This window comes from Rhineura floridana, chromosome 2 (genome assembly GCF_030035675.1).
Source record: "Rhineura floridana isolate rRhiFlo1 chromosome 2, rRhiFlo1.hap2, whole genome shotgun sequence".
NCBI classification, from domain to species: Eukaryota; Metazoa; Chordata; class Lepidosauria; order Squamata; family Rhineuridae; genus Rhineura; species Rhineura floridana.
The window spans coordinates 55138414-55159499 of NC_084481.1; the positions used below are offsets into that span (position 1 = coordinate 55138414).

Here is a 21086-nt window from a genome sequence, read left to right on the forward strand (position 1 = left end):
TAATAATATAAACAAATATAATTATTAACTAAGGGCGCAATTGAACTTGCAGTTACGCTGGGCTGAGGGGAGCTGGATATGGCAGACCTCTGGGCTATGCGAGTGTAAGTCCTTCATCCTGATTCAGCCGGAGGTCCACCCAAGATGCCCAGCTCAGTGTAAGGCGAGCTGGTGGAAGCCAGTGGAAGGCCTGCAAAAGGGGCATTCCAGGGGCATGTCAGAGGAGGGGCTGGAGGGGTCTTACCCAGTGTCCAGGTCCCATTCAGTTTTCTCCCGCAGCCTTCCATCATGGTAGCCAGTAAGCCGGGAAAAGGGGTAACGGAAGGAAACATGTCTTTTGTTTCCACCCGCCGTGCCCTGCTGGCAGAGCCAGCTTCCTCCCCTCCATGAGGCCTCTAAGCCACAGCTGGATGTGGCAGCCACTTCTGCCAGCTCTGTCTCCGCCAATTTCATTCCCGCCCTCCTCCGGCAAGTTGAATTGCTCTGGTAGATGGCATTCATTGAACTTTATATCACTCTTCTCTCTTTTTTTTTATGAAGTCACCTCTCCATAAGCTCCAATAAGCTAGCTATAAAAGTATGAGATTCCCAACTGAGAAGGTACATCAGATTTTGTTTGTGGTTTTTTCGTGGCTTATATTGTATAAAATTGTGCTGAGTTAGGAGTGGTTTCCCACGTTGGTAAATGTTCTGCATTAAAACCTGAATAGACAGTTAGAGGAGGTTACATTTCAGTAATCTCCAAGTTAAGCATTCACAAAAGCCTTCAGGCATTGCAATGGAAGATTTACAATACGCTAAAGAAAACATGAGGGGGCAGCAGTGTGTGTGGGGGAGTGTGTTAGCCGGGCTCCTACTCTATGTGTCTCCATCACCTTCCAACTGTAAAGGTCTTTAGCGGACAACTTCTGTGCTTGTGGGCTCTTCATATATTTTAGAACCCAAGAAAATGTGTTCTGAAGGCTCCCTGCTGCAGATAGCTGACCTCCATGAGTTGGTGAATGAAGATGATGTGTGGCTTAAATTCAGCATTGTAATGGCTGAAAAGGGCTTCTGCTAGAATGCATTCCATTTAATGCATGTACAGCTGTACATATGTTTAAGTAACCTGGAATAAATAGGATTCCAGTTTGACTGATGCATGACTATATTTTTTTAAAAAACCCAATCTGGGTATACTTTCCCATAATTGCAGTGATGTGACTTACTGTTTTGGAAAGCTTAGAAATATTAGCCTCCCATTCACTGGCAGGAAGACTGCCTTTTTGTGGTGTAGAAAATCCTCCACTGCTGTGCTTTAACAACCCCCTCCCCCTAGAACTCAATGCTCTGCAGGATACATTTTGGACATCTTTACTTCTTACAAAGCCCATGGCTCACACAGATATATAGAGAAACATAGAGCTGTAAGATACAAAATAGAGTGAGAGAGCAACACGAGGCATTTGGGGGCCCTGATGCAACTTACAGTGTGTAGTATGAACATCACAATGCAACTTGGAAGGAAGAACCCCAAATCACTGTGATTGGCCTTGTTATTTGACGCACACACAACCCTAATAAATTATCATTCAGTATAGTATTGGAGGCAACGGGAGAGGTAGAAATGCAGCCTGCGTAATAATAAGACTACTGTAAATAGAAAGTCAGGGGCACTAATCTGAAATCATTAGTTAACAGTACCATAACCATTAAAATATGTATCTATTTTACTGTATGGAAGCCATGTGTTGACTGTTTTTTCATTCTAGCAGCAAATGCTACTGGTAATTTCCAGCCTCCTCTGTTAGGAGATGGGCTCCCAAAGTATGGAAGCTAAGCAGGTCAGGTCAGTGTCTGGATGGGACACCAACCGGGAACCACTCATATGCCACCTTAGATACCGTGATGGAAGAAAAGTGGGGTATAAATGCAAGAAAAATATCTTAAATAAATTGAAGAGAGACAGGTGATAGAATGTCCTGCTTCATTTGAATTCTAGTACCAAATATTTGGTATTATTTCTACACAGGATTTGTTGGACCATTCCTGTACATCGGGGAGTGGCTCTGGTCTTCCTTTCCTGGTACAAAGAACAGTGGCTCGGCAGATTACGCTGCTGGAATGTGTAGGTTAGTAACCTTCTTATTCTGCTGGGGACAGTACTTGAGGATTCTTCTGTGCGCATGTTACATGAATAAGGGTGCAATTTATCGGGAAGCAAGTCCCATTAAACTCAAAAAGGCTTACTTCTGATATATAGAGTTGCATTGTAAAACAGTTAAGTAATGAGACTGTGGGAAATGCTGAACGAATATAAAAGAGCTGAGACTAAGGCATCTGCACCATACATTTAAAGTAACTGTTATACCACTTTAAACAGTCATGGCTTCCCCCACAGAATCCTGGGAAGTGTAGTTTGTGAAGGGTGCTGAGAGGAGAGCCATCTTCCCCTCACAGTGCCAGAAGATAAATTGATTGTTAAACCACTCTGGGAGTGTGTAAGTTAGGCAGCCAAATCATAGTAAAACACACAGACACAAATTTGTATTGGAAAGTGATCAATAGTTTGAAGGGCTTCCACATAGGAGATGAATGAAAAACATGGTGTCATTACATCTTTTTAAAAACTAGATCACACAGAAACAGGACAGATGCCGTTCTAGTAATATTTTTATATGGCAGATCGCATGGGAGGGGCAATATGTGTTTCCTACACCTACATCTCTTCCACAGTGTTCAGCTATATGGAATTTGCTCTCTCTGAGTCTGATGAGCAGTTCTGAAATCATGTGCTTAGTTTGTTTTTAACTAGAAATAACAATTGTGTTATTTTAATTTTATTATTTGTTTGATAATCTAGTGATAATTTACTGATCTGTCCACTAAATAGTCCATGAAAAATATAGCCTGTGCAAATTGTACAGTTGAACTATCAGTGTATTTTTGTGGTTTCTTTTTTTTTAAATGTGTATAATCCGTGCTTCCCCAGTACAGATACCTGGGCAGGGTACAGTATACCAAATGACAGCAACCAACTAAATGATAAAATAAACACTACAGGCTAAAATATATCATCAATTAGATAAAGCAGCTATTTAAATCTAGTTTAAGCTTTCATTAATCCATATGTTGTCAGATGTCTATAATCCTTAAATGTTCTCAGCCAATCTTTAGTTGTGTTCACCTTTTTATGATTATCTGTTATCCTTATAACAATCACCACTGCATTTGTGTGAGTTTTGGAGCTGGGTCTTCAAGTAAGATAGGCAGTGTCTCTTTTAAAGAGAGTCTAGTTGGTTAAATGGTTAGCCTGTATTGAATTGCAAGTGGAATCTCTGGACAGGAAGTCCCTTCTATGTATCACCAAAAGCCTCAAAGGTGTCATGTGTCCAGTTACCCTGGATTACACCTGTCGCTGATTAACATGTGCCAAAAATGGGATAAAGAAATGAGAGACCAACTTGTGTCATATGTGGCTGCCAAAGAGAGCAGGTGGCATTGCACTGAATTAAACTTGAATTGGGCTGTTCAGGTTGAACTGAGGGTCCTAGCATGCAGTGCATGTACTACTCCCTTGTACAGTGTTACCCACATTTGCTAGACATAATTGATTTTTTTTTTTGACATGGCAAATAGGCACCACTATTTTTGTGTTTAAGGCCCCAGTTACACTACATATTTAAAGCAGTATCATACTCCTTTTAACAGTCATGGCTTGTCTTAAAAATTCCTGGGAAGAATGATCGATTGTTAAATCACTCTAGAATTGAAACTCGGGGGGGGGAGGAGGGAACTTCTAACAACTCTCAGCATCCTTAACAAACTACAGTTCCCAGGATTCTTTGGGGGAAGCCATGACCATTTAAAGTGGTATGATACTGCTTGAAATATACAGTGCCTTGCAAAAGTAATCAGACCCTGACCAATGCTCTCATATTACTGAATTACAAATGGTACATTGTAATTTTGTTATGCATGATTTTATTTTGAAACACTGAAACGCAAAATCAATTATTGTAAGGTGACATTGGTTTTATGTTGGGAAATGTTTGTAAGAAACATAAAAAAACTGAAACATGTTGCTTGATTAAGTATTCAACCTCTGTGCTGTGGAAGCTCCCAGTTTACACAGATGAAAGAAATTGCCCTATCGAGGACACAATTACCTTACCATTGGCCTCCACCTGTGAACCATTAAAGTTGCTGTCACACTGTCAGGATAAAAAACCCACTGTTGAAGGATCATTGGTCAGGCTGTGGATCTGAAGAAAAAGCGCATTTTACAGAAGTGAGAGAGAATGTAATACAAATGCATAGATTAGGGAAAGGGTACAAAATAATATCCAAGTGTTTGGATATCCCAGTGAGCACAGTTGGATCAATAATCAGGAAGTGGAAGCTGCATCACACCACCCAGGCTCTCCCAAGTAAAGGCCATCCCTCAAAACTCAGCGCTTGAAGAAGGAGGAGACTTGTAAGAGAAGCCACAGAGAGGCCAACCATCACTTTGAAGGAGCTACAGAGTTCAGTGGCTGGGGGTGGAGTAACTGGTGCTGGGAGTGAACAACCGTGATCTCAATGTTTCCAGTGCTCCAAGCTGATGCCTGCTTACTAAAACTAAAAACTAAAATGGAAAATGCAGCTGAAGGTCATAGCTCAATGATAGAGCACTTGCTTTGCATGCAGAAGGTCCCAGATTCAATTCCTGGCATCTCTGGCTACGGCTAGGAGAGACTCCACTTTGAAACCCTGGAGAGCTGCTGCCAGTCAGTGTAGATATTATTGAGCTAGATGGACCAGTAGTCTGACTTGGCTCGGTATAAGGCAGCTGTTCCTATTTATTTCTGATATTTCTATGATAGCTTTCAAGACTGTAGCTTTCCCAAAGCAGCTTATATTAGTAACAAACATACAGTTTTGGTAGACAAACATGAAATCACAATTATACAGCCAGTTTAAATCCACCTTGTACAGTAGACAACAATAAAATCCCCAGGCAGGCTCTATACACTGAAACCTTTGATTTGAAAGCCAAGGAAAGCAGGTATTTAAAAATGTCATTTAAAACTTTGAACTGAAAGAGCCAGAGATGTATAGCTCTTGGAAGGGAATAGAGTAGGAGCCAATATGGCAGAGGCTCTTTTTCTAGTGCCCACCAGGCAGAACTATGAGTAAATGTTGATTTATTTTCGCATCTGCTCTGGTCTAGATGGGGAGCATCCTACTTCTTGCTTAATGAAGATTACTGCATAAATCCCTTGTATCTGTTTGATTTTTCTAGGGAAAGGTCGATACGGAGAGGTCTGGAGAGGACAGTGGCAAGGAGAAAATGTTGCTGTAAAGATATTTTCTTCCAGAGATGAAAAGTCCTGGTTCAGGGAAACAGAATTATACAATACTGTGTTGCTGAGGCATGAAAACATTTTAGGTAAGAATACTTTCTTAGACCTTTTGTACATACATAGGTGGGGGAGGATTAAAAAGACTTAGGTGCTACTGAACACTGTAGCACAGGTGTGGGGAACCTTTGGCCCTCCAGATGTTGCTATATTACAGTTCCCATCAGCCCCAGCAAGCATACCCAATGGCCAGGGATGTTGGGAGTTGTAGTTCAGCAACATTGGAAGGGCCACAGGTTCCCCGCCCCTGCTGAGGTGCAAGACTTTCTTTGTCTCTTTAACCAAGTTTGTTTTTATCCATTTTAATCAAGAAAAACTTGATTGCCGTAGTAACATATCCACACACGTCCAATTTTCTATTAGAAATACCATACCCGTGAGCACAATCGCACTTGAACCATGCATGTGCCATGATGTAAATGTTTTAAATATCTCTGTGTAATTCTCTCTCTCTCTCTCTCTCTGTGTGTGTGTGTGTGTGTGTGTGTGTAAGCAAGTGTTTACTTCCATAAATAAGCAAGTATTTACATTGCAAATATGATGAAGCATTTATTAGTAGACTAAAAGCAGGCTCTACTTGCTTTATGCAAGTTAATCAAGGATGCAGAACCTTTTTCACCTGCCAGCCATATTCTCTCACAGGCAAATGCATCCAGGCAAGCAAAAAGTATCACAGTGTAAGGACATGTTCAGCTAGGTGACAGCACTGAGGAGGGCACTGGACAAGGCTCTGGAGAGGACTGGCCTTGGGAGGAGCTATAGCCTGGGGAGAGCCCCAAGAGCCCGATAGAGAGGCCTGGAGAGCCATATGTTCCCTGAAGTTCCCTACTGCTGTGGGGTTCTTTAGAAGAGACCTTGTAAGCCTGGATTCAGAGTGTTCACCGTGATGAATTTGTATGTTCTTTGTCCTTTATAGGGAATGGAGGAGAGCTTCTCCTTCTAGCCCTTTGAGACTGGGGATAAAAAAAAGCTAGTATTTAAAAATAGGCACCGAGGAAAATAGCTGCAGCCTGTATCTTGCCTGGCTTTATTCCATAGAAAGTTTAGATAGTGGGAGAAGGAAGCATCTGGTAGGTCACCTGATCCTTCCTTAGATTTGTTTCCTTTCTCCTTTCAGGCTTTATTGCCTCAGACATGACCTCTCGGAATTCCAGCACTCAGTTGTGGCTAATAACGCACTACCATGAGATGGGTTCTTTGTATGATTATCTACAGCTTACTACACTGGACACAGTGAGCTGCCTACGGATAGTCTTGTCTATAGCTAGCGGCCTTGCACATTTGCACATAGAAATATTTGGTACCCAAGGAAAACCTGCCATTGCTCACCGAGACTTGAAGAGTAAAAATATCCTGGTTAAGAAGAATGGACAGTGTTGCATAGCAGACCTAGGTAAGTGGGTTTCCTATCCCCCCCCTCCGCTGCATTTTAAATATGCAGTCCTCAAGTAACCTAACACAATTCTTGAGGACCTTTCTTTTTCTGGAGTGAGTTAGGAGTTGATTTGAAGGGGGGGGAGGTTGTCAGCATCCTCTAGAGGGCGCTTATAATTTTTAAGCCTTACTCCTGTCTGCTAAATCTTATGTACTGTTTTCTAAAGTTATTTGTACAGCTCTGTAAAAAATGTCCACTACTTGTGGTTTTAGAGAAATATGTGTCAGACTAACCCAAAATTGGAAGGGGAAGGTCCTAAAGTGGAGTAATAAATGAAGGCCTTTTTCATTTAAGATAGCAACTGGAATAGCTGTTACAGCTGTCATCACCTTAACTTGGTGGTCCTCGGATTCATCTTAGAGGCCGGGTGCTGCTCTGGTGTAAGGATCCAACTGTGATTACAGTTTCCTTTGGGTCTGTTTCCTTTGCAACACTGTCTGCTACTGAAATTAAGGTGTAAATTGGTCAAGACTGTGATACAGGCATGAGGGTTTTGTGGTGCTTCTAGGCAAAAGCAGGGGGGACCACTGAATCTGGCTCTCGGATTGTCAAGCTTGCATTCCTGCTTTGCCCTCCCATGGCGGCACTGCTGCCTGTTCCCTGACTCATCGGATTTCCATAAATTATCCACAAATTAAAAACAGAATTTAAAATATCAGTAAATGATGAGCAAAACCACCCCACTGTCATGGGGTTTGGGGTAGTGGCAGCATAGGCACTGCAGACCGGTGCTATCAAATATAGCATGGAATCCCTTCTATCTCCCATCTGAATTTCAGTCCCTGTGTTCCTAGACCACCACAACCTTAGATGTTGTTCTGGACAGACACTTTTAAGACAATGAATAAGCCTGTGGACATTATGACCGTGAAAAATTTCCCTGATAGATTATTTGCACTCTGTAATCTCACCTTTTGGTTTGTTTTTAAAAATTGTAACATATAAAACTTGCGGGTATGTCTTTCTACCTCCCAGCTTCTTTCTTCGTCTCCACTCCTCTGCTTCCCTTCCTCATAGTCCTTTCTCCATCTCCCCTCCCCCTCCTTTCTGGCCCCACTTTCCTCAACCCTACCCCTCTGTCTGCTTTTGCTTTCTCTGTTTGGGACTGTCTTGGGACAGGCAGCCTCCAGCTGTGCACATCCCTTAGCTCTGTCTGCATCATCAGCGTGACACCTCCCTTCCATTTGACCCCACCTCTGTTCCCATTGGGTAATCAATCCCATGAGCAGCTAAGGACAACTATATATGAAGGTTCAAAGAGAGGCTGTGTGTAATTGTAGATCAGCCTTTCCCAACCTTTGGGTCCCCAGATGTTATTAGACTACAATTCCCATCAGCCCCAGCTAGCATGGCCAATGGTCAGCAATGATTGGAATTATAGTCCAGCAACATCTGAGAACCCAAAGGTTGGGAAATTCTGTTGTAGATCTCAAATCATTAACTTTTTTGTGTTTAATGACTATAGTTTTGTATACCACTTTGTGAGAACAGGCAAGAGAGAAATGTTTAAATAGACAATGAATTGGAAAGCAAGAAATAGTGTAACCTAGGGATGGGTAATCTGAGGCCCTTCAGAAATTGCTGGACTATCATCCCTGGCTTTGGCTGGTCTGGCTGGGGCTGATGGGAGTCCATCAAAATCTGGAAGGCCACAGGTTGCTTGTCACTGGTGTCAACACTTAAAAGGACAATTACCCTCTAAAGTGGCAAAGTACTTTCTGTGGTAGGTTGGGAGTAGGTTACACCCCCACTACGGATATTTTGCTCTTTTGAATTGTGACATGCTTGCCAGAAAGACTGGCCACAAAGTGTTGAGTTCAGAGAAGAGTTTATTATCTGCCTGCTTTGCCAGGTACAGAATGTTGTGAGAGCTACAGGGTCATTGCCCCGTCTATAGCCTGTCGATTGGATCACTCTGTTCTGTACTGGATTGTATCTTTCTGAAAATGTATCTGCAGATACATAGTGTATGAAGCATGGATTTAGCACTTCTTTTGAAACTTATATGGGACTGCTTAGTCATTACGTACAATTCTTCCCCTCTATGAAGATTTAGCTGGCATATTTGAGATTTGAAGTAAACATGTTTTCACTTTAAGTGGTCCATGTTGCCCAGCAATATTTATTTCACTAATGGGCTCATGAAAGGTCTATTTGTCTGAGCTCCGCTTTGCTATAAACTGTCTTGTGCACCTGTTCGTTTTTCCGTGGTTGCTAGTTTACTTTAGTTAAAAGTGGTACTATTTAAGGACTGTAGTGTAATATATCTCATTATTAAGCCATTTAATGCTTGGAGCTCAACATACAAATCATGTAGAGTAGTTTGCATACTGTATTTATTTTATTGAGGATGTTTATTCTCTGGTGCCCATCCGTGCTTAGGATTTATTTTTGGAAGATGTTGTTGGTTTCCTTATATATTCTCACTGCAACATTTGACCCATTTCTGCAGTCTCCTCTGGCTTTGCATTAGCCTTTACAGCAATTTTTGGTTGCACTGATTTCCTCAAAAGCTAACCTTGAATCTGAGGAGTTAGACTTATTTTTTCCCCTTCCCTTGCAATAGTGAATATAATAATGGCTATGAAGCACATAATCTCTAGAACATATTTTTTCAACCATATAACACTCAAGACAGACATAAACAGTAGTCTGGTGATGTCATGTTGCCGCTGCATGGACTTACTACATCTGCTTTTTTGAACAGCTGCTTTTCAAAGGTCTTCCTAACCTCTAGAACAGGTGTAGGGAAAGGGCCATAGCCAAGTGGTAGAACATCCATTCTATACACAGAAGGTCCCAGGTTCAATCCCTGCTGTCTCCAAGATAGGGCTCCTGCCTGAAACCCTAGAGAGCCACTGCCAGTCAGTGTAGACAGTTCTGAGCTAGATGGACCCAACAGTCTGACTCTGTGTAAGACAGTATCCCATCCTCCTATGATAACCAATGTGGTCTTCTCCAGTTGTTGTTGGACTACAACCAACATCTGGAGGGGCACCATGTTGACCACCCCTGCTCTAGAAACAAGCCATTTTATAATCTTAGATGGACTTTTGGTTTTAATGGCTCATATGTTAAACCTAAATGCCAATTTGAGAGAATGTAAGACTTTTAAAAAGCCTTATTGTTGTGTTGTCGTTTTCAACTGTCAACAGGTGCCTCAGAATGACAGTAATAGAGTAGCTGACAGCAAGTCAGGAGACATAGAGCACTGCCTTTGTCCTTAGCCTGCTAAACATCCGTTGTGCTGAGTCCACCACTGCTGTGAGGTAGAGAGGATAGCCTCCCATCTTAGCCCAGCCAGCTGTGTCCTTCTCAGTGCAGCTCATTCCTAAACCCCTTTTCCTGAACCCTGTAATATGTGAAATGTTGTTGTTAAAATAGATTTCTAACCTTCCTTTCAGGGTGCAATGCCCTCACAAGGTGGTTTACAGAATTTTAAAATTAAAAACATAAAACATCATCAGAGCACTAAGAAATAAAAATTTTAAACCATCAAATTAAAATCCACCAGTAGTGAAAACTCCCCCTGCCTTCCCTGGAGAGGACATTCAATGAATGTGAACTGGAATAGTGACAATGTCTTCAGAGTTCTCTTAAAAATCAACAATGATGAAGCTGTTTGTATTTCCCTAGGAAGGGAGTTCCAAAGGCATGAGGCCACCACTGAGATGATCCTTTCCCTGGTACCTGCCCATCTAACAGCCGTTAGCGGTGGGCACTGTTTAATTTTTTCTCATATTTCCATCGTCCCATAAGGCTTTTTGGTGGTTCTATAATCACTTTCTAGACAGTAAACTTTGCTTTCTAGCTGAAAAACTTATGACAGTAGTAAAAGATGGGTTTGCCTTGAGCTGAAAGACTTGGACTTAAAACACCACCTCAACACACGACTTGTTTTTCATTCTCTCTTTCAGCTAGGAATATCAATCACCTACCTTACCAAGTAACTATAGAAATGAATTCAATAACTGCTGTGCTTTGCACCCTAAAAGTGTTACAGACATGATTTAATAACAACACTAACTTCACAACTCTTCACTGTGGTTTCAGGGCTCGCAGTCATGCACTCCCAAAGCACCAATCAGTTGGATGTGGGGAACAACCCCCGTGTGGGTACCAAGCGCTACATGGCCCCGGAAGTCTTAGATGAAACCATCCAAGTGGACTGTTTTGACTCTTACAAAAGGGTTGATATTTGGGCATTTGGACTGGTCCTTTGGGAAGTAGCCAGGCGTATGGTTAGCAACGGTGAGTAGATGTTTATTTCTAGGATAGGTTGCATTAATCTGTAGGCCACTAAATTGAAAAAGCATTTATTTGTACCTTCTTAGTACTAGGTGATTTCATTGTATTTTATCCATGTATGTGTTCTTTACATTGCCTGAATTCCAACCTGCTTCACAGGATTTGGACTGCCACTGTTCTTGACATGCCAAAAAATGCTACTGCAAATTTTATGCGTATGTGGAAACAGGTGCTTGATGGATTTCCAAGTAAAATTCCAATGTTATTTATTATGTCAATCTCCAACCACATTAAAACTTGTGAGAGTAGTGTAAAGAAACTCGCAGGTCAGAAAAAAAAACTCATCTTAGCCCAAGTGGGTCAGAGCTATCCAGATTTCCCACTTGCCTTTAAAATATCTCTTTAAGTTAATTGGCACTTCGATATGGGGCCAAATCAAGGTATAGAAAAGGGCAACCTAAATGATCAGGAGGATGGAGCAATGTTTGTAAAGGGAAAAGCTAAAGCCAACCTAGTACCAGCCAGATGTTTAGGACTGTAACTTCCGTCAGCCCCAGCCAGTACACACTTTTCCTGATGATGTTTCACTGTTAAGAGTTCTCTGCAATGTAAGAAAACAGCCTTGGGATTTCATGGAAACCCATGATGATTGCAACATGGTTTAAGAAGGATTGTTTTGTCCTCCTTTGCCTTCATACTGAGGCATGCCCTGTTAGGGGGATGATGAGGTGGAGATGTGGAGCGACTGAATACGATGACTCGTGAATTACTTGCACTTCCTATTAGTTGAGATGGATTTGCTGTGGAGAAGCCTTTTTGGCAGGATCAGCACTAATATTGGGTCAGTGGCATTTTAAACAATGTGTGTTATTTTTATTTTTGCATTGGTACAATTGTAAGCACAATCTCAATTACTTATTTGGTATAGCAGTTCTCAGAGTAAAGCTGTTTAAGGTCCTGAATCCTAAGGAAGAGGGAGTGAGAATGTTTAAGAGCAATGAGAGCAACCACCTGTTGGAAAACTTAAAAGGAGTATGTATGTCATTCTTACATGATTAAGTGGGTGGAGTCAGAGGCAAAAGTGGGTGGAGCAATGGATGTACTCTTCCTTTATACAGTAGAGTGCATTCTAGCCACACCAAAGTCATATATCTCTATGCACCCACTCACATCTCTCCATCCTCCATCACGGCATTATCATAGTGCAAGGACATGCTTATTTATTTGTTACATTCATATACCACCTTTCCTCTAAGGAGCTCTAAGTGGTGTACATGGTTCTCCCCTCTTCATTTTATCATCAGAACAACCCTGTGAGGTAGGTTAAATGACTGGCCCAAGGGCACTCAGTGAACTTCATGGATGAGTGGGGATTTGGACTCAGGTCTCCCAGGTCATAGTTCAACACTCTAATTGTTACACCACACTGGCTCCAGCCAGGCAAAAGCACTTAAGGTGAGCACAGAGCAGGGCTGGTGAGGAGTGGAGCCTTGGGAGAGGGAACGTCCTGGAGAGAGGTTTGAGGGCTGAGTAGAGAGATTTCGAGGGCTGCATTCGGCCCCAAGGTCTGAGGTCAGCCAAGTATTGTGGAACTGGACGCTGAATTGTTTTCTCTCCTAATGAGAGTGATGGTTAGTTGTCTTTTTTCAAATTATGTGATAGGTCAGTTTTTCCTTTTACTTTGGAAATAATACAAGACGTGCAAGATCAGAGCAACTTTCACATTCTTTGGTTTGATCAGCTATGATGGTAACTTCAGTGGATTCCCCCCCATCAGAAAGTCCTACTGCCAGTCGAAATAACAGACTCTCCAACACACTAAGCCCATTTGCCATTCAATATGGTACCTACTTCCATCTAGCATTTTCCCTGCACACATGGGAGACAGGAGAGCAAAGAAGAACATGAGGCAGCTCATGGCATTCCTGAGACAATGGCAGTCTCGCTGCACCAAGCGTGATAGTAATGGATGGCATTAATGAGCTGAGCCAAGCCCATGGAGAATATATGGTAGACAGAGCACCTGTCAATCTAGATGGCCACAATTTATTTTTTCCCTACATTTTATCCTAGCTTTCTTTCATTAGGGAACCCAAGCATCATACAGATGGTTCCCAAGTGGTCTCCCATCCAAGCATTGGCCAAATTCAAACCTGCTTAGCTCCAGCAAGGTGGTGGCCTTCAGAACATCTTCTAGGATAGACCATACTTTCTTCCAGAAAAATAGAGGGAAACTCTGGAGTTCTAAGGCTGACATTGGAGGTTGTAGATCCAGACTGGGTATTCTGCCATCATTTTGCATGCCCCTTACTAGCATCTTGGCTTTAAAAGATTTAGTTTTCCCTGGGAAGGTGAGCTAGTAGTAAGGATTGAGCAGAATTAGGGCAAAGTGCACTTGGAAGTTCCTGCCAGAACCTCTCTTGAAATGGACAAGGGAGAATCTCCACCCTCTTATACACTGTCATGGGACCTCTTTGAATCATTAAATGCCAGCCTTCCTTTGTGCCTAACTTAATCAAAGAAACACAGTTTCACCTGTCATTTGGCTGTAGAGAACCCTGAGATTTTTAGAGTGTTTTCCAAGAACTGTAGGTAGGAGCATGCACTGGATTCAGTTGACTCCTGAGCCCAAGGCAGGGTATCTTGGAGGGATTTAGGGATTGTCCAAGGTGAAGCAGAATCTGTACAATGCTGCATGAATTGAAGCAGGAACCCCAGAAGCTCTTTGTGGTGCCTTGGTGATCCATATATTTGGTGGCATGGGGGAAGTTGCAGAATCTGCTATGATTTTGGGACCTTCAGATGGCACCTTTTAGCCCAGGTGGCAGCTGCAGCTCGCTCTTCTTGTTGTCCAAGGGAGAGAGTGGGCACCAGGGCTTGAAGCTGTGAAGGGTGAGGATGTCTTTCTTCTCTTCTCCTACAAGATAGGAGGCCAAAGCCATTTGAATGCAAGCAGTATGATCAAAGATCTCGGCTACTCCCTCCTGCTAGGAGTAGTCTGGAAAGCAGTCTCATTTTAACAGAGTGAGAGTTGAATGATGAGGCTTCCTGTGCTGCCACCATGGCTAGGATTGGACTGTACCTCCTTGCCTCCAAAGAGAATGAAAGTGAGAGAGCATGCAGGGGAGAAGGAAGGAAGGAAGGACAGCAGTAGCCATTGGCTTGCTCACCCACCTGGCCTCTCTCTCTCTTTCTAGGTGGTTCTTGTTTTATGGAAGGGAAGCTGCCATATCTTCCATGAAAACAAAAACCCAGAGGGAGAAGGGGACTGGTTGATGTTCTCCCTGTTGCACCAATTTTGGGGGTGGAAGAAGTTTCCTCCTCCCTTTGGGTTTTTGTTTTAATGGAAGGGATTGCAGCATCCCTTCCATAAAATCACAACCCCAGGGGTTTGGTGGTTTGGCTCCAGAATGTGCTGGTTCAACTTGCAGTCCTCCTGCCCTTAAACTTGGCTTTGTATTTAATTAATAGGTTGTCCAGAGCAGTGGGAAAGATTGACATTTAGAGATATCCATAAGCCAGGTGGACATCTTCGGAGACAATTTTAAGGAATAGCAATTTGCCCACAAGAAGTATGAAAGTTTTATCTAGGTCAAAATTATTGACCCCTTAAACTCTCTGACCATTACTGATTTTATAGATTGTATTTTGTGAGTTCAAAGACATTTGTCTTTAAAAATAATGCATTTTCTTCTGGTCAAATAGAAGGAAAGTATGTCAAGAGTTCATAGTGGCAGTATTATGACAGTGTAGATCATAGGTTATGGTGACTTTCTTCAGTAGGCCTGGAGCCAGAAGCAGTCCCCTAGGATCCCTAAAGCTTTGGCTTTGTTAATTATTTTTTAAAATATATATATATATTAGAGTAAAAGCCAGACAACTGCTTTCTCTACTGTAATACAGTCACCAGGAAACATTATAAGATGTGTAGGAATATTCAGTTGTATAAATGCAGTGCCACATCCCCACCATACATTTAAAGTAGTGTTACACTGCTTTAACAGCTATGGTTTGCCCCAGTGCATCCTGGGAATTTTAGTTTGTTAATGGGGCTGAGAGTTGTTAGGATTCCCCTGTTCCTATCATAGAGCTACAATTCCCAGAGTGGCTTAACAATCAATCCCTTTTTCCAGGAAGCTGTGGAAACTTTAATTCTGTGAGAGGAATAGGGCGACTCCTAACTCTCAACACCCTTCACAAACTCCATTTCCCAGGATTCTTTGGGAGAAGCCATCACTGTTAAAGTGGTATAATAATGCTTTAAATGTATGGTGCAGATGTGGCCTAGGTCTTTCGTAGCAGATGAATCCATGGCAACTGGCAGTGGGTTGGCAGGCCAGATGCAGCCCACCAGCTCCTGGCAAAATTGGACACTTCTCATCTTTGCAAAGGTGCCTCTTCTCCCTCTGGCACAGCACCATTACTAGGAGGTCTTACTGCTTAGGAAGCAGGAATGAATGCTGGAAGCTAATTAGATGCCATCATGAATGCACAAGAATGGGCTTAAAATGTAGCCAGTCCAAGAAAGAAAGAAAGAGATTTGGATAATCTAGACCTAAATTCAGAAAATCAATTTCCGAATATCACCTGGTTTTAAAGAGTACCTCTTCCATTTCTACAATCTTCTCTCAAAGGGGTTGCAAAATACATATTACTAAGTCACAAGAAGGCAAAGAGTTTTTGATAGCTAAGATTTTGGCATGTGTAGGTGAATTGGAGGGACAAGGGAACTTTACAAAAAAGAGATAGAGAGAAATGACATGAATCCAGTGCTCTAGTACAGCTGACAGATGAATGTGAATGTTGTATAGATAAACCTGGCCTCACTGACCTGGCAGAAACTTCATCCATATTGTATGTGTGCTGCAATGTTGGGTGGAGTTGCAGCTGGGGACACTAGGGGTCACCAATAGCACTTGCCAGGTTCCTGCCCTTGGGGATTTTATTTATGCACATCGCCTATCCTATCCTGTGGACTTAAAGGTCCATGTTGCAGCAGGTTTGGGGGGGGGAGGGAAAAAAAGATAGGTGTGCCCTTGTCCCCAAAGGACTCTTCAATAAAGTAATAGATTTAAAAGGCTGGTGAAGGAGGCGAAGGGCATGTAGAATAATTAAAATGGACTTTATTAACATTCACAGAATTTGTTTTAATGCAAAAGCTCAGTGCCGACTGTATTTGCAACAGTATATCTGATTCCCAGGTAGTATCTTGTGTTTGTGGACTTGCCAGATGTCCAAGTTTTATTGGGAAGTACAGCTTAGTGTCCTCTCTTTCCCCTATATGAAGGAACATTACTCTTTCGGTGGCAAAAACGTTCAGGATCCAGTATTAATGGACAAAGAAATCCCTGAATGCACAAATTGTATCTTTGTTGAACTTGGTTGGCAAATAGTTTTTAACATAGAGCATATAATGAGTTGTGAAGTTCTGAAAGGCAGTAACATAAAAGATCCAATATGCTAAACAATATACTAGACAATATTCTTAGGGGCCCTGCTTTAATCTTATGGTTAAAGCACGTAGTACAAAATGTATCTCATAGTTGCCACCAGCATACCAGTGAAACTCTCCCAATACTTGGTAAATGGTTTTAAATACCCTTTTCTGGAATGCCAGCTGCTTAAAGAGTAGTGTACAGCCTGATAATTTGCCATAGAACTGGGGTTCTTTTTCTTGCTTTCTAAATGACTGTACTACACTATTCCACTCAGCCTTTCTGCAAGCGCTGCATTGGCTAGTTTGGGTTTCGATGGCCTAAAATTATCCTCTGTCTCTCTTCAGATTATTTACCAAGGCTCTGCAGCCTTGTTTGTTAACTGTGTTTCCGTTTTGTACATGTATTTTTCTTTGCAGAGTAAAGAACTGCTTTTTAATCCACAGGGAGGACTGGCTGATTGCCTTGATTGTATTGTGCTATTAGGATTTCATTTCATAATATCGGTGAGATGTCACAAATGCTTCGCATTGGCTAGGCCTTAGTGCTATATAGTAATACACTGAACTTTGTCATGCTAATGATGGTTCTGAAATACAGTGATACAGCTACATAATGTATTTTGCATTTTGATCATAGGCATTGTCGACGACTACAAACCTCCATTTTATGATGTAGTGCCTAATGACCCTAGTTTCGAAGACATGAGAAAAGTAGTCTGTGTGGATCAGCAAAGGCCAAACATTCCCAACAGATGGTTTTCAGATCCTGTAAGTGTCCCAGTCCCTCACATCCTGCCATATTTCTTACAAATCATCTTTTTAAATATATATATATATAATTTTTTTAATTAAATTTTTAACAGATTACAGTATCAAACAAATAAAACCGAATAAGCAGAGTACATGAGGACAATGTATCTTATCAATCATCTTTATTTTTATTTTTTTTGGAAAAAAACACAACATCCGCTATGGTGCCCCAGATGTTATTGGACTACAAATCCCATTATCCCCAACCAGTTTAACCAGCAGTCAGGGATGATGGGAATTGTAGTCCAACAACATCGGAAGATGCAAGTTTGGGTGAAGAACACTGTGCGAGCTTCTGCATGTTTCGACTGTGGAATAAACTAGATGTTACATAGTTCCTCCCTGTGGTTCATTGCCCGTGGCTTTCTTCCTCCAGCCAAACTCACTTTCAGTCTTTATTTATTATTACATTTCTATCCCACCTTTCCTCCAGGGAGCTCCAGGTGGCGTCCATGGTTCTCCTCCCTCTCCATTTTTTCCTCACAACAATCACGTGAGGTATTAGAGCCAGGCTGTGTGAGAGAAAGGAGCTTCAGTGATGGCCCATGGGGAGGGTTCAGTTCCCCTTTACCTGTTTATATGCTTTGTACTCATACTCTCTTTTGTATTGAAATGAGGAAGACACTCTCTTCAGGCCTTAACGTGCAAAGGCAGCATAAGTATAGTGTTTAGTCTGAGAGTCTGAAGGCAGCTTCACTGAAGACGCTCAGAAAGTGCCCTGCTATTGGGAACTCGTATGTTCAGTAGGGATTCTTGATTGGGAGGAAGCTTCTAAGCATGCTCAGCCAAACATGTATAGAAGCCACCTTCAAACCTTTGCACTCAGTGCAGGAAAGCAGTGGGTGGAACAAGGGACCCAGGTTCCCTACACACTTTTTGCCTTCCCGTGCTCAGGCTGAATGCCTAAAGAGGGCATATGCACCCTGAAAAAACAGCTGCATGCTTTGTGCTAACCTTAATAAAAACTGAAGGTCAAAAGTTAATCCAGTTCTAAAGCCTTTCAGAGATGTGCAATTTTTTAAAGTGATTGCCTTGCTTTTACAAGCAAATCCCTTCTTCCCACCCCTCCAGGGTAAAATCTTCCTAATGGTGTCCTATGATGATTTGCTGGAACTTATAGCCCACCCAATCCCAAGTGACAATTATTTATAAGTAAAATAAAAAGAAAGCATACCTATTCTTAAAAGACAAGTATATAATTTATTACTGGCATGAGGGGCGTGGTCTCAGAAGTTAATCCTTGCCCCGAGGACAGAAATTATTTTTCTCCCAAGACTAACTATACACAACAATGATGCCATATCACTGTTAAGCTTCATTGACTGTGGTGTCTGAACTGAGCTTATATAGATGCTTGAAGTCTATGATACTAATATTGACAATGTTTCAAAACATTTCTTGTCTTTTTCTTTTCAGACGTTAACTTCACTTGCCAAGTTGATGAAAGAATGCTGGTATCACAATCCATCAGCAAGATTAACAGCTCTGCGTATTAAAAAGACCTTGACCAAAATTGATAATTCCTTAGATAAACTCAAAGCTGACTGTTGATAACAACACAAGATGCTGACAGGACATCACTGCTTGTGTCCAGCATAAATGTATGGCTTGATGAATTCTAGGATTCAGTCACAAGTGGCTTCAAACATAGGCAAAGTTGTTTACCTAGCCAACTGTTGGAAAGGAAATGGACCCATATGAGCCTTAATTGATGACTGTCCGTGGCATTTTGCAAATGGCCAATCTATAAAGACTTAATGCTGAATTTATGGTGGCCTATGGAAGGAAGACAGAGAAGTCCTAAGACAAAACTGGGGCATTAAAACTATGGCTTTTAATGGCTTTCTTATTTCATAAAAAGAAACAAAAAGTAAAATGTCTCCTTGTTGCTCCCAAGTCAAAACACATGGAAGTGGTCAATTCTAATCAGCAATATTGCCTGCGCTTCTCTTCTTTATTGCACTAGGGATTCCTTGCATTCCTTACTTGCACTGTTACTGTTTAATTTTAAAGACATGACTTGCCAAAAATATAATTGGCTCTGTACTCATTGATATGTGTTTTTTGAATAATAGGAAATCCAATTTGGGAAACTGAACCTGTAACTGACTGTCTTTTTTTTTAGCTGCCTTTTACATATGTGTACTGTTTACAATAATGCTGGACACTAGGAATTATTGTTTATAAGGAAACTACAGATTTTATTTATTACTAGTGCACTTAACAGTTTTAAAATACTGAAGAAAGTGCGTATAGTTAAAGCTTATTTTTATGTGGCTTCTATCATTTATTTCTTACAGACTTTTTGTAACATGGTATAACCTGAAATGGCCCTTCTCCCTCCCTCTGTATTATCAATTATACATTTTAATCACCTTTTTTAAGTGCTTCACATTTTATATGCGTGTGGTCTGTAATGTATATTTTTCAGTTCAAAATATGCAGAACGTTTATATATAAATATATATTATATATATCTAAATATAAAGCCATTATCCAAATGATGCCACATCTAGTACCTTATTAATTTAGAAAAGGGGAGCAACAGAGAAAAATGGTAGAATGGTTGATCATGAATCTTATTATGAGAAAGTGCATTTTTCTTCTTATATATACGCAACATGCATTTAAACTCTACTGGGAGGGAAGCTATTTTTTTAATTTCCTTTTTGTATTTAGCAGTTATTTGTATAAATGAAATAAGAATATTTTCAAGTCCAATGGAAGAAAATGTTCCCTAGTTCTGTTAGTGCCTCTTATGGCTTAAGGTAAATGCCGAACAATCTGCATCACCAGCATATATCCACTTATTATCCCTGCCCCTTTGCTGTTTTTTGCAAGTCATATGTAATGTCAACAGAGCAGAGGTGGTGGTGGATAGAATGCCATTTAGGAACACCGGAGTGTGATCCTTTGTACAGGTGATGCTGACGTTGGGGATTGGGGAGGGTCCATGCTGGAGCTATAACTTCACTAGGACATGAATTGTTGTGTGATAATGTATGAACAAATCAGATCATGCTGTTCTGACCTTTTTTAAAAAAAATCTTGAATTTCCTGAGTAAAGAGTTTTGATCCCAGTGCTGTACAGCCTTGCCTTGCCTTATACTATATAGTAGTTCTCCCCATGGAACCCTCATAGTAAAAGCTAAGGATGCTGAATGTAACTGTGGCTGCTGTGTAACCATTAAAACCAGCACAATGCTCCAAGCCTGTTATGAAACAAGCTGACTGAACTTTATTTCGAACTGAGTGTTTTAAACAAGACAGGATTGTTGCAACTTCCATTTTGCTCCATTCTCTTTCTAATCACTTTAACAAAAGCCCATCTGGGAAAAGTGTGTAAGAGCTTTGATTTGTGTACTTATGCTCTGTGAAACACTGCTGCTGTCACTGAATAAAGAAAAAAAAATTGGGGTTCAACTGAGTTCTAATTAGAGTAGACTGACCGAATGTAATAGATCTAAGTTAGTCGTGTCCATTAATTTCTATGGATCTACTCTGCATATGACTAATGTTGGTTACAACCCATAGTTTCTCACCTGAGATGGAGTAGGTATGCCATGATTTGCTGTTCTGAAAAATTGTATGATCATACGATCTGCTCGCATGTTCCAAAGAAATATGGGAAAGAAAACTGTTTTTGATGTATTTGTCCCCGAGATTTCCATGGGTTTGAGATGGTTTAGTATTTTCTTAGAGGAGAATGGCTTGCCCAAATAAGTTTCATTCTGCTAAAAATGTTGATAAGTAAATCAAGGGAGGGAAAGGAGAA

The 21086-nt window shown here is 41.2% G+C and overlaps 1 protein-coding gene across 11 annotated transcripts in view; it reads left to right on the plus strand.

Moving 5' to 3' along the window:
- Positions 1 to 20537, plus strand: part of ACVR1 (activin A receptor type 1) — a 210253-nt gene extending 189716 nt beyond the window's left edge. For all 11 annotated transcript variants that reach the window (XM_061608735.1, XM_061608734.1, XM_061608736.1 and 8 more), the window contains 6 exons: positions 2012 to 2111; positions 5264 to 5410; positions 6499 to 6774; positions 10870 to 11067; positions 17139 to 17269; positions 18728 to 20537. In XM_061608735.1, the coding sequence (XP_061464719.1) occupies positions 2012 to 2111; positions 5264 to 5410; positions 6499 to 6774; positions 10870 to 11067; positions 17139 to 17269; positions 18728 to 18862 (987 nt within the window). In that variant the 3' untranslated portion in view covers positions 18863 to 20537. The remainder of the gene's footprint in view (positions 1 to 2011; positions 2112 to 5263; positions 5411 to 6498; positions 6775 to 10869; positions 11068 to 17138; positions 17270 to 18727) is intronic.
- The last annotated feature ends 549 nt before the right edge of the window (positions 20538 to 21086 follow it).